Source organism: Takifugu flavidus, chromosome 18, assembly GCF_003711565.1.
Source record: "Takifugu flavidus isolate HTHZ2018 chromosome 18, ASM371156v2, whole genome shotgun sequence".
Classification (NCBI taxonomy): Eukaryota; Metazoa; Chordata; class Actinopteri; order Tetraodontiformes; family Tetraodontidae; genus Takifugu; species Takifugu flavidus.
In genome coordinates, this window is record NC_079537.1 from 11,985,575 (window position 1) to 11,998,272 (window position 12,698).

The 12,698-nt window shown below is 46.6% G+C and overlaps 2 protein-coding genes across 4 annotated transcripts; one reads left to right on the forward strand and one right to left on the reverse strand.

The window, feature by feature from the left end:
- Positions 1-307: 307 nt before the first annotated feature.
- On the reverse strand, positions 308-5,351 carry arl6ip1 (ADP-ribosylation factor-like 6 interacting protein 1). Of its 2 annotated transcripts, none has more exons than XM_057015956.1 (6): positions 5,192-5,351; positions 4,254-4,387; positions 3,662-3,781; positions 2,769-2,886; positions 1,988-2,072; positions 308-1,156 (listed from the first exon to the last, which is right to left on the reverse strand). In XM_057015956.1, exons 1-6 carry the CDS (start codon positions 5,225-5,227, stop codon positions 1,038-1,040), a joined length of 612 nt encoding a protein of 203 aa, XP_056871936.1. In that variant the 5' UTR covers positions 5,228-5,351; the 3' UTR covers positions 308-1,037. The 2 variants fall into 2 exon arrangements, with proteins under 2 accessions (XP_056871936.1, XP_056871937.1); XM_057015957.1 differs by having other exon boundaries at positions 5,198-5,350.
- Positions 5,352-5,793: 442 nt separating this feature from the next.
- On the forward strand, positions 5,794-12,691 carry srrm2 (serine/arginine repetitive matrix 2). Of its 2 annotated transcripts, XM_057015960.1 has the most exons (15): positions 5,794-6,072; positions 6,705-6,956; positions 7,138-7,233; positions 7,554-7,739; positions 8,127-8,210; positions 8,284-8,349; positions 8,422-8,451; positions 8,521-8,634; positions 8,833-8,956; positions 9,030-11,029; positions 11,090-11,137; positions 11,267-11,902; positions 11,980-12,051; positions 12,120-12,227; positions 12,314-12,691. In XM_057015960.1, the coding sequence occupies exons 2-15, from the start codon at positions 6,709-6,711 to the stop codon at positions 12,513-12,515; spliced, it is 4,014 nt and encodes a 1,337-aa protein (XP_056871940.1). In that variant the 5' UTR covers positions 5,794-6,072; positions 6,705-6,708; the 3' UTR covers positions 12,516-12,691. The 2 variants fall into 2 exon arrangements, with proteins under 2 accessions (XP_056871940.1, XP_056871938.1); XM_057015958.1 differs by having other exon boundaries at positions 9,030-11,137.
- The last annotated feature ends 7 nt before the right edge of the window (positions 12,692-12,698 follow it).

Genomic DNA, 12,698 nt, shown 5'->3' on the forward strand with positions numbered 1-12,698 from the left:
TTCTTCTTGTCTCCATGACAGCAAACAGTCCACAGAAGCAGTCCGTTTGTCTTCTGGTAAGTAACAGCACAACTCATTTTACCATTCTCCATCTGTGTTTATGGCCGTTTAAGCAAGGACTTTGTGGCCCAGGTGTCAACATTTGGATGGCACTACTAAAGGCCAGAAGGCCCTGCTATGTTGCCACCCACAAGCAGATCGCAGTTACCAACCCGTAAACTGGTCATATTCTTCCATCAGCAGGGGTTTGAGTCTTTGCTGCAGTCCCAAACCAACCTTCACTTCACACAAGAAACTGCAAAAAAAAAATATTTAAATGAGATTTTATTCATGTTTGTAAAGTTCTGATAGACATACACGTTCAGACAGGTGATCAGACCAGTCAATAACAGGAAAGGAAACACATAAATAAAGAGTAATGAAGGAGTAACGGAGGACTGACCAGTCCAGCGGGGGACAGGTCTACACACAGACACCCACCACCCGTATAGACACTGGGGGGGGGCTTTATATAAGAGCTACGAGTCCAGCTAACAGCAGTACAGCAGTAGGCTTATTTAAAAGGGCTCAATCCTGTCTATTTCTGCTCCAAATCCAGTTTCAAACCTCAAAACCAGAGATAACAAAGGAAATCAAAGTCCTGTGAGGAAACAGTTCTGCAGTAATGCTAAAAAACGCTCAGTAGTCACCGTGTCGTCGGAGAAAGACAAATGCATTACTGACATCTTCAACACCAAAAGGAGGACACAGAGCCAAGATTCGTTTCTGTATCCTTGTATGAACAAATGTGTACGAGCTGCGTTAAGTGCCTGAAAATGGAACAATAACATTAGTGCGCCGGATGCGTGAAAGGCCCATTTAAAAAAAAAAAAAAAAAAAAAAAAAGTGGGTAACAAGAATAAATTGCCAAATTGTGGGTGAAATTTCAAAACATGCATCTTCCCGTCACAGAAAGCCATGAAACTAACGTTTCACTCTCTTTTCAAACCACATCCGCCTCGTCATGATTCGCTGCCGACATTCCTGGGTGCCTCCGTCTACTCGTTCTTCTTCTCCTTCTGTTTGAGCAGCTTGTTGATCTCCCTCTTGGCCATGGACGTGTACTTTGAGATGATGCCGTACTGGTTCATGCCAGGCAAAAGCAGCAGGAAGCTCACTGTGGGGGAAGAAAAAGCTGCTTGTATCACAGGTGGATTTGACCAGAGCAAAGATCCTCTTAGATACGGAAGCACAGCGTCGACCCGTCAAAGCCTCCTCAAAGCACTCAAATTCTGACGCTTTATTTTTAGTCGCTCCAGAAAGACTGCGAGTCATAAGATGGGCCCCAAATTACGGCGGCGAGGACAAACTTGTTAAAACGTGTTTGAGAAACCACACGTCGTGTTCGTCGAGCAGCAATTATGAAGATGAAGCAGTTAAAATGTCATGTCACAATAAATGGGCCAGTTTCTTTCCAAGTGGGTCTTTCACATGTTGACATAAGACCAATTATTGTCCCCAACAGGATCCTTTAGCACAGACAGCGCTAACCTGTGCTAACCAGAGCTGAAAACAAAATAAAGACCTCATTGTGTCGGTCGGTCGGGCGGCTTCTGAAGTCGTTTATTTTCCAGGAGTTTGCTTCAAGTGAAATACTTGACATGTCTGGTCTTATGCCAGGATGACGGGCTCCCACGCAGACCTACCAGGTCACCTGACATTCAGACGGCTCAGTCTCAGCTCTCGGCTGATTTCAAGGCTTCTCCCTCAGGTCATGTGCAGAGTTTGTGTTTGAGCCCTACAGTTTGTCACCAACAGAGGATATAACACCATACCCATGAAACCTCACCGTGGCCATGAAAAAGTGTCTGTTGACACTTCCTCTTTATGAAACAACATGTTCTGTCCACATTACAGCTGTCACACGGAGCCTTTTGTTGAGTTACAGATTAGGCTTTTTTTTAGAAGGCAGGTTAAAGGCTACTTTTGTGTGTTGTAATAGACTCACCGATCAGGTATGTTAGGAGCAGGTTGTGCACTTGTTGTCCAATCCAGGCCACAACTAGCAGGCTGCTGATCACCGAGGCAAAGTACTGTGGAGAGCAGGTCAGACTACAGTCAGCACAGACCAGGTCAGACTACAGTCAGCACAGACCAGGTCAGACTACAGGTCAGACTACAGTCAGCACAGACCAGGTCAGACTCCAGGTCAGACTACAGTCAGCACAGACCAGGTCAGCCCAGTCAGCACAGACCAGGTCAGACTACAGTCAGCACAGACCAGGTCAGACTACAGTCAGCACAGACCGCCTGCGTGCAACACGTATAACTCAACTTGATTTCGACAGGAGATACGTCGCATATCTGCTCTGCTGCGAGAGGCTGTCACGATAAGTGGAGCAGCAAAGCTACAGCAACACAGGATATTTTTATCTGGAGCATAATAATCAGATATGGACGCTCAATTTGTCACCCTGCTGTCGACAGCATGGTATAAACAGCTCTAAAGGCTCATTTTGCAGTCGCACTGTTGCAGATTGTGCGATATGACCCGAGCGCTGTTCTCTCTGGTTTTACTGATCTCAGACTGAGCGGGAGTTAAGTCGCTTCAGGCATTTGTTGGGCCGCACAACAAAAATGTCCATGATTACTACAAGCACACAGCCTCAGTCATGTGAGCCTTAGTTACTTGTCATGAGTGCATGTGGCAGCAAATCTTTAAAGTATTTATGACCCAGTTTCTTCCTGAAAAAGAGCACACAGTAAGATCAACTTTGCTTTTCTTTTACCATTTTGGGTTTTTCCTCTTTGACGGCACACAGACGGTTCCACCAGCCCACGACACGACGCTTCGTCTTCACCAGGTTGCCACAAATGTCGTGGAAACGCTGCTGCTGCTCAGTGGTCCTGAGCAATGATTGAAGATAAGACTCATTTTAGAGCATTTCTCTCTGAATCGGAAGCAAAGACATTTGGAACATGCTTCTTCCCACAAACAGCAGAAAACTTTAGTGAAGCAAAACAAGTGTAGCTGACAAATAAAATTATCAAGATCTTATGAGAGTCTAACACCTGACGAACAACAACCATTTGACTAGTTGGGTTAAAAAGACAAAAACATCAGCGACCAGTGTTGTGCAACAAAGAAATATTCATTTAAAGGGCAGCAGAGGTGAGCGTCCGTCCGTCTCTTCTTATTTCGGTCCTTGTTGTCAGGAAGCCAAACAAGCCACGACCGCACTCTCGTGCTGACTCAGGCCATCGAGCAGCATGAGCCTCACAGGAACTCGACCTCAAAACAGGACTGAATAGGTCAATGCCCAAACCTCACTCACCGACAGAATAATATGTGAGGTCTTTTCTCCATCTAATTAAATGCTGCTGCTCGTTCCCGAACAGACGTCTCTATTGTTGAAGCTTGCAAAGTGAATTAGACGCAGGTCATGCTCAGCAGACGAGGTTAGACAGAGTCTGAAGATCCAGGCCGAGGTGTCAGCAGCAAGCTGTTACTCTAGCCTTTCATGGGTGTCTCGTTCCCCCCACCGCACAAGCACCATGTGAAGACTGACGCGGATTACAGGCCTAATATTTATACATTTTCTGAAAATAAGATTAAGCCAGGACTGGATTCCAAGATCACATTAAGGTTACCATGAAAAACATTTTTGTTTTCTCTCCTCACCATTTATTAGAGCCAAAGACTCTGGGTGCAAGAGTTGGCACCAGATAGTCAGCCAGGCAGATCAGCATGATGGAGCAGGAAAGTCCAGTGAGCACAGACGGGTCCAGATAGTAAATTAGCCTTGAGAGAGACACAGAAACACACTTTTAAACCAGTTTTACATGTTCTATAAAGAACGTGCATAAGGAATGTTGTCCAATTTGTTTCTCTTTAAAAAAATCTTATTCAAGCAAATTTTATGATTTAAAGAAAAATTACAATAAACATTTTCCTAACCAAGTAAAAAGTATGCGTTTTAGTCAACTGATTACAGCAGTTACTGTGAACAACTCAACATAAGCTCATTTGACAAGTTTTAATCCATTTGGTTTGCATCATTGTTTCAAACATGCAGCCCTGCATTTCAAACCGCCCTTTAATTCCTCCCCCCTGCTGGGAATTTAAGTCGAACCAGTACAATGAGGCTTATTCAGTGGTTCTACTTCTTGATTTTATTTTACAAGGGGTTTCATGACGGCACCACTCCGCCAGCTCGGATTTGCACCAAGCAGTGTGCAAAGTCATGTTGCAGTAGGCAGTGAGATTGACTCACAGGAAGAGCACAGAGGTGCCACCCATAAGGGCCCCAGGGAACCAAGGCTTTTCCCATCGCACGACACGATCGCCAGCCAGGATCACCTCGCCCCAGCCCTGCAGCTGCTCCTCCAGCTGGGCCGTTTCCTGAGCCTGGACACAAAAAGTGATTAAAACGGGCTTTCATACATAACCAACCTTCTTTGTTGATATCAGTGGCATCTGGGTGTGAACAGAAATTCCTATCTGAATATCCAAAGTTTTCACAGAGTTATATTCCTTATAAATATCTCAGGGGCACAAGCCATGACCTTTAACCTCCCCAACAGCAGTAATCGTTTTATCTGTGCGTTACTGGAAGCTGCAAAAGAATGTTTCATAGAATTCAACAAGATCTACCAGCTAGCACCTATGCGTTTCACCCTGATCTGTCCCTGTTTGCAGAGTTAAATGCCAGAGAAAACAAGCACATTTGATTCTATCGTGTGATTTTTGTACAGAGTTAAGGTAAAAATAACGTTTCCGTTTGGATGACTGCGCAATACAAGCCTCTACGCACGAAAGCGATTAAAGATAACTACCAATACTGACGGTTCTAAGGAGAGTAACTCGAGTTCAGCACTTTCAAGCCATGTCAACAAACGCAAATAACCAACTAAAACAACCTGCGAGAGACCAAAGGCTATGGTCTCTGCAAAAGCTAAATTGAGAAGCTAGTTAGCTGCTTAGCTAGTCTGCGTTAGCTTGTGTCACAGTCGCTCCAAGCGGCAGCGCTTCGGTCAGATAAACGACAAGATCCGACAAGTTAATTAGGTTTTCCTCACTTGGCAGTGCAAGTTTAGAGCTAAATGTACATTTATGTAAACGTAGACGGTGTCCGAAGGATGAGGACGACGCTACAAACACACTTCAATGCATCGTTACAGTGGCCAATTACTAATGAACGCTAATACTCACTATTACATTTACGCTTTTGTTGTCGGCTTCAGACATCGTTATGAATTCAATGTCGTTTCGTAAAATTTCCGTATAAATTGTTGCAAATGGCACCAAGACCGTTGGCCACACGCCTCCTCTGGCTTCGGCTCACTAACCGTCGAAATCTGACAGGTTGTATTTATCTGAATTTTGCGTCAAAATCGACCGAAGTGAATTATGGGACATGTAGTTTTGCGTCGGTTTAGGAAACGAAATAGAATAAGGTGGTTATCAAATTCAAATTTTATATTTCAAAAATCTATTTAATGTTCCTCTAAAAGCTTTAATGTGATTTTTTTCCCTGTGTGAATGACTCATGTTTTTAAGACGGCCAAAACACGGAGTTTGACAAATATTTTATTAGGAATATAACCTTTAGCTATAGCATGTTGATCTACAGCCAGTCTTACAAAATTTGAATGCCCATTTATCAAAGTCGAATTTTTCAAATCTGTTTACTTGACAAACTATCTTAAATCTGGTGCCTTGTTAGCCAATACTATCTGTGCGCAGAGGCATTTAAAGTGGGCATTTCGCACGAATTCAAACGGCTGTCAGTGTCGGAAGTTCTTTGAAAAGTGTAATAATTGGAGAAGACAGAAGGGGGCAGCAATGAGCACCCGGTGCGTCTCCTTGGCCCGAACCAACGAAGAAGAAGCGGAAGAAGCGGACGTCGTTGCGTTTTATCTCGTTACTCTGTTTTCAGCCAAGTTAGCTGATGAACCAGCAATAACTATTTCTCCACAGTTGTAGTGACCCACTTATCACTGAATCTATTTCGACAGTTGATTCTACAAGACACCGCTCATATACGAACCTCGTTCGACGTAGTTTTCTCTCCAGGCCTGGAGAAAACACTGGTATGTTACTAGTTCGTTAGCTTGTTAGCTAGCATTTACAGGAATTGTTAGCTGCGCCTCAGTGTGGACGGGCCCTATAGAAATGCATAATTCTCATTTTAGAGAATCCATCGTTTTACGTATTAAATCGGATCAAATCAAAATGTTGGGGCCGTTTCAACGTTTGTCTTCTAAAATGGACTCTAATTGTTGACCATTCAAGTCTGGTTAGAGGCCTTTTCTGGCCCACGTGCTAACGCCTCACAAAATTACTGTCATAGCCGTTTAAAATCACGAAATCTGATGTTTTAGTTCGATGTTACCAGAACACGACGAAAAAACGGATTTCCACGGTGTTTCCTTATCCACCCAGCAACCATGCTAATGTTACGCCCCACAAAGCCGTCAATAAAAGGCTGCCCGGATTATTATACAGTGTATTCGTTTTCGAGACCGTTTGGTACAGCGTTATGTTTTAAATGGCCAATCCAACCTATGGATTAATGTCTCAGTATGTGATTGTATATCATTGACATGTGTAAGTAACAGAATACAGTGGGGCTCTTTAACTTGTGAATGTTATAGTCTGAAATGTTCTTTAATTGTTTTAAATGTGGCTGTCTTATGGACTAAATGTATGTACTCATGTGCAGAATCATGTACAATGGAATTGGCTTGCAAACTCCAAGGGGCAGTGGCACCAATGGTTACGTGCAACGTAACCTTTCAACCTTGCGTGTCAAACGGCCACGGGATGACCGTGGCGGTGAGCGAGATGAGAAGGACCGAGAGCGGCTGGAGAGTCAACTCAACAGGCAGCCCAATGCTGAAATCCTGGAGCACCAGCGGAAGAGGCAGCTGGAGGTCAAGTGTGCTGAATTGCAGGACATGATGGAGGAGCAAGGGTGAGGCAAAGTTTTACAGGACACTGTTCTGTTAAGACTAAAAAAAGTGTCATTTTGGTCCACAACTGTCACCGTTTATGTTATTAATCTGTCAATCTTCATTTAATGGTGATAGAGGCCAAAAGTTGTCAGATTGCTTTTATGCTTTTACTAAAATACTCTTTTATGCTTTAATGTCCAGGTATTCAGCCGAGGAAATTGAAGAGAAGGTAAACACTTTCCGTCTGATGCTACAGGAGAAGGAGGAACCATCTTCCAATGCCAGTGAGAGACCAGCGTAAGTCTGCAAGGCCACGCGAATCTCTGCGGATCCATTAGGGATAAATGAGATGAAGAGAATTGTTGCAATTAAACTCTGGGTAATGTGTTTGCATTTCCCAGAGTCATTCTTGGCAGAGCCATGCATTTCAGCAGGGTCTCACACTGAGACATTTCAGTGTTAAACTATCCAATACGTTTGTTGCAGTTGGACATTGAAAATAGTGTCTGTTTGCATCGTGTGTGTGTGTGTGGTGTGTGTGTGTGTGTGTGTGTGTGTGTGTGTGTGTGTGTGTGTGTTTACATCGTGTGCCATTAACCTGGTGCTTTGTGTCGCAGGGCAACGGAGACTCACGCTCTAGCCGCAGCCAACCAGCAGAAGAACGACCGACTTCGTGCAGCTTTTGGAATTTCTAGCGATTATGTTGACGGTTCGTCCTTCCACGCAGACCGCAAGGAGAAAGAGAAGGAAAAGAGAGAGCAGGAACGTCTGGAGAGAGAGAAGCTGCAGCAGCAGAAATATATGTGAGTGAGATCCTAAAACGCCCCCTGCTGCACTGGTTCCTGCGAATCTTTCAGATTAGCCTAAATTACTGACATTTTTAGATGTGTCTCACAACTAAAGAGGAGGTAAAACATCTTTAAGGAACTACAAGAAAGCCCAGATGACCTTTTATAAGCTAAAGAATTGTTTAAATTACATTTTCAGAAAATGATGTTTGAAAATTTTCTATATTTTAAATAATTCCATTATCACGTTCCCTTCTAAGAGGAATATTATTTGTTAACTTTTGTTTTTAGTATTCTTGACTTTAAAACCAAGCCTCTCCCCATCACACTACTTTGTCCAGTCATTACTCGGCCTGATTTCTCTCAGCCTTGACTTGAGCTCCGACACCTTTGCTCCCTCAGATTGTTGGAAGATTCAGAGGATTCTGATTCTCCCCCAAAGAAGCGCAGTCGGAAAAAGAAAAAGAAAAATAAGAACAGAGACAGGTGAGAAATAAATGTATTTGGTGGTGTGTTCGTGACAAGAAAGAAGTTTTGACCCTTCTTTCCAATCTGTTAGCTCGGAGAGTCTCTCGCCATCACCTCGACGAGAAAAGAAGAAATCAAAAAAGAAGAAGAAGAAGCGGTACTCTAGAATTGTGTTCCTATCGTTTGCTTAATGTAATCGTTTACAGTAACTCCGGTGTTCTTATTTCAGTGATGCGTCAGAAGATGAGCAAGACGACAGGTAGGTTTTTTAAAATAAATGTCCGTCTTTGTTCTGCAACAACATCATCGTGACAGTTTTTGTCTCCAGTTCTTCAGATGAAAGGAATAAAGCGTCTAAAAAGAGCAAGAAGAAGAAGAGCGAAAGTCCACCAAAGGTGAAGGCGGCGCGGCGCAGAAGTGTCTCTTCAAGCTCTGCTCGCAGGTTTGCAAAATCCCGAGGTTGTTTTGTTCTGTAAAAGTGCCTACGTGAATATATTCTGTTTTGGCTGCTATTTCCTCAGTTTCCCAGCTTCATTGGTTTGGGATTGTTGGGTTTTCAATGCAAGCATCAATCTGGTTGATGTCAGGATCGGCCATTATTATGTCTCAGTGTCTGGTCTTGTTTTGGGATGTCAAACAGCCGGTCTCCACCTCCAGTCAGAGGACGTCAGCAGGACGAAGGTGCGAAAAGAGGCGACGATGGTAGAAAGAGGAGATCAGCAGACAGAAGAGGGCACAGCCCCCATTATTGGGAAGGAGATGGGGTACGGCTGAAATGCTGCCTGAATGAGTAACTCTTAACAATGAATGCATAACATTGTTTTCTTTGCTGTGCAGAAGTCGTCCAGGGTTGAGAGGGAGACTGGAAAGACTTCCGCTAAGAAGCGGCATGATTCCTCATCCCCATCTCCACCACCACAAGCACACAAAATCAGAGAGAGGAGATCCAGGAGCAGAGAGAATGAAAAAAGGAAAGAATTGGAGAAAGGGAGATGTTCCAGCAGCATAGAAGGTGAAAGAGAAAAGGGGAGACGTTCAACAAGCAAAGTAAGGGAGAGTGGGAAAGGCGGAACCTCCAGAAGCAAAGAGTTACAGAAAGGAAGACGATCAAGGAGCAAGGAAACCGAAAAGGTGCGTGAAAGACGTTCTAAAAGCAACGAAAAAGTAAAGAGGCGTTCAAGGAGCAGGGAGGTGGACAAAGGGAGGCGTTCGAGGAGCAGAGAGGTGGACAAAGGGAGGCGTTCGAGGAGCAAGGAAAAGAGGGACCAAAGACAGAGTCTTCCTCAGAAGGCCAGGCGTGATTCCTCCTCAGCTTCATCCACTTCTCCACAACCTAAACAGGACAGAAACAGGAATAGAGAAGCTGAATTTGAAAGAGATAGAAAAAAACAACCCACAAAGAGTAGACATGACTCCTCATCGCCATCGCCACCCCGTGTGGAGAGGTTGAGGAGGGGCCGGAGCGCTGAGAGAGATCACGGAACCGATAGAGACCTACAGGCCAGAGTGTCAAATGACAGGAAAGACATTGGCAAGAGAATGGAGAGGAAAGGTTCTCCTCTCCAACCTAAAGATGCCCGGAAAAGAGATTCCAGGTCCCCCATCTCTTGCTTACCTGTGTCTCAGAGAGAGGATGATGGAAGGAGGAGAGAAAAAGACAGCACGAGCAACCAGGACAGGGAACAGAGAGATCGAGTTCAAGAAGGTAACAAGCACAGAGATGATCTACGGACATCTGCAGATTGTATTAAAGGAAGCTCCAGACCTTTGGAGAAGGACAGAAGACCGGAGATGGACCAGGGTCAAGAGAAGGCAAGAAGCCCTCAGAGAAAAGAGAAACTGGATGAAAAAGTGAAAGTGGTAGAGAAGAACAAAGAGAGCAGTGGTAGTAGCGGCAGCAGCAGTGACGACAGCAGCGACAGTGATGGTGACAGCGATAGTTCCTCGTCCTCCTCGTCTTCCTCGTCTGGTTCTTCTTCCTCATCTTCAGAAGAAGAGGGCAAAGTAAAGACGGCGGCATCCGTCGGACAGGCAAAAAGTAGCCCCACAAGAAATGCACCGTCTGCCCCTGGGGCTGCAGTACAAAGGTCTTTAACCAATGGCAGAAAGAAGAGCCCTGCCTCTGCCCCGGAAACATGTGGGCACTCCCAGACTGACCGGGGGAGCCAAGGAGCCAGACTTGACAGGGAGAAGTCTTCCCACCAGTCCAGGAGCAAAGGTCAGGAACGGTATAGCCCGACACAGATGGAGAGTCCCAGTCCACCTCCCTCTCCCACCAGCAGAGGCAGCAACAGGTGCTCCTACCCTGGGGCAGAAGCTGAGAAATCAGTGGAGCGGCAGGGATCAAGGAGACCCGCAAGATCTAGTCCATCAGCCAGGAGGTCTCATTCTCCTGCCCCCAAAAAAACTACTGCCACCTCTCCTGCACGTCGCACTCCTCCAAGACAATATCAAGAACCTGTATCCCAACCGAGGAGAGGTTCTCCACCGGCATGGTCAGAAAGGGGGAGAGAAAGGCAGCGGGAGATGGACAGGGAAAGAGAACATGACCATGTTTCTGGGCAAAGCAGGTCCAAAACCTCAAAGAGGCGCAGCAGGTCCAGGTCACGTAGTCCCAGAATGAGGAACAGGTCTCGTAGCCCAAGGATGAGAAACAGGTCCAGAAGCCCGAGGATGCGAATCAGGCCCAGGTCTCGAAGCCCACGGATGAGACGGTCCAGGTCCCGAAGCCCAAGGATGAGAAGGTCCAGGTCCCGAAGCCCGAGGCTAAGAAACAGGTCCCGAAGCCCGAGGATGAGAAACAGGTCCAGGACCCGAAGCCCGAGAATCAGAAACAGGTCCAGGACCCGAAGCCCGAGGATGAGAAACAGGTCCAGGACCCGAAGCCCGAGGATGAGAAACAGGTCCCGGTCGGTGAGCCAGAAGAGACGAAGCCCCCCGAGCAGGTTGGTTGGGTTCTGAGTTCTTTGGTGGTCCTTGATGCATTTCTGAATCTTCTCACTGTCATTGTGTGCAGTTTTAAATGCAAATGATTGTTTTGAACTGTTAATATAATAACAAATAAATGTTTCCAGGTCTCATCAGGCTCCGCCTCCTCAGCAGCGAGGACGCAGTCGCTCCGTCTCCAGAGAGACGGCAAGACAGAGGGAGGTGGTAGAAAACAGACCAAGGGAGAAAGAAGTCCAGCCACCAAGAGCTGCAGCCCAACCCCACAGATCATCTTCTTCCTCGTCCTCCTCCTCTAGCTCCTCCTCCTCCTCTTCCTCGTCATCCTCGCCTTCACCACCGCCAGACAGGAAAGAGGAAAGAAAGAGGGATTCAAGCAGAGACGGAGGGGAGGACAAGAGAGTCGACAGGGAGCTCAAGGGTTCGTCCTCATCCCACGGCGCTTCCAGAGACTTGTCTCAAGCCCCACCCGTGGAGAGGAGGGGGGCTCCTCCAGCGGACTCCGATGTGCCCTCCCGACGGTCCCCGGATCAGAACCATCCAGACTCCTACCAGCCTTCGCGAGCCAGCAAGAACCAGCCATCCAACCCTAAACTGGCCGATCCCAGACGTGAGGGCGCCTTGAATGGAGCCGAGAAAGCCAACAAGAAAGCTGAAGGCAGCAGCAGCTCTAGCTCCTCTTCCTCCTCCTCCTCCTCCTCTTCCTCCTCGTCTTCATCCTCCTCCTCTGACAGTTCTGACTCTGAAGCGGAGCAAGAAAAGGGGTGCGTAGAGCGACGTGGGGATGGGAATCTCGGTTTTGACCCTCGTTAAGTGCCTCTTCGGTCCTGTTTTTTTCCAGGAAGGCAGCAGCCAAGGGTCGCAGCTCTTCCTCATCCTCCTCTTCAGACGAGAAGAAAACTCAGAAAAAAAGGTACGGCGAGAGGCGCTCGGCCCCGGTCCGACGTGCCGTTTGACGCTGACGCTTGTGTTTCCCCACAGCGCCGCCAAGTCCGACAGGGTTCCCGCCGACTCGCTGAGGGACTCGCGCTCGCTCAGCTATTCCCCCCCAAGACACCTGAGAGCAGCTCCGTCCTCGCCGGGTCGCAGGTCTGTGGGGCGGCACCGTGGTTCCGGCGTCAGCCTGACCCGAAATGCACCGTTTGACTGAGCTGGTTGTGTTGTCTCCCCGTTAGGACCGGCGGCGGACAGTCCTCCGGACCCGCCGAGCAGCAGGCGAAGGAAGTGAAGCGGCAGCCGAAAATTCTTTTTTTTTGTTTGTTTCTGGGCCACCGCTCGGTGGTCGACGTTTTTAAGCATCTTCGGGCTGGCGTGTACATTATTTTTATGCTCCAAATGAGAACCGTACATGCCCCACACACGGAAGTGGCTACGTGAAGTGTAACTCAAGATGTCGCTCAGTGCTCGTACCGTTTGTTTGCATTCTACTTGTAGATATGAGCTGTCTGTATTTTGGATCGCATATTCAGTTTCCATTTAATGTGAGCAGAAATTCAAACGTGCATTCTTTCTTGGAAAAATGGTTAGTAATAAAAACGCAGTTGTACATTTTATCCCTGG

Bases quoted from the DNA above. Each gene is read 5' to 3' on its own strand.
- arl6ip1 (XM_057015956.1), bottom strand. From the start codon at position 5,227: ATGTCTGAAGCCGACAACAAAAGCGTAAATGTAATA. The intron at 4,388-5,191 runs GTGAGTATTAGC...TTTTGTGTCCAG, and splicing joins ACAAAAGCGTAAATGTAATA to GCTCAGGAAACGGCCCAGCT. The intron at 3,782-4,253 runs GTGAGTCAATCT...GTCTCTCTCAAG, and splicing joins GGCACCTCTGTGCTCTTCCT to GCTAATTTACTATCTGGACC.
- srrm2 (XM_057015958.1), top strand. From the start codon at position 6,709: ATGTACAATGGAATTGGCTTGCAAACTCCAAGGGGCAGTGGCACCAAT. The intron at 8,350-8,421 runs GTACTCTAGAAT...TTCTTATTTCAG, and splicing joins AAAAAGAAGAAGAAGAAGCG to TGATGCGTCAGAAGATGAGC. The intron at 12,052-12,119 runs GTACGGCGAGAG...GTTTCCCCACAG, and splicing joins AAGAAAACTCAGAAAAAAAG to CGCCGCCAAGTCCGACAGGG.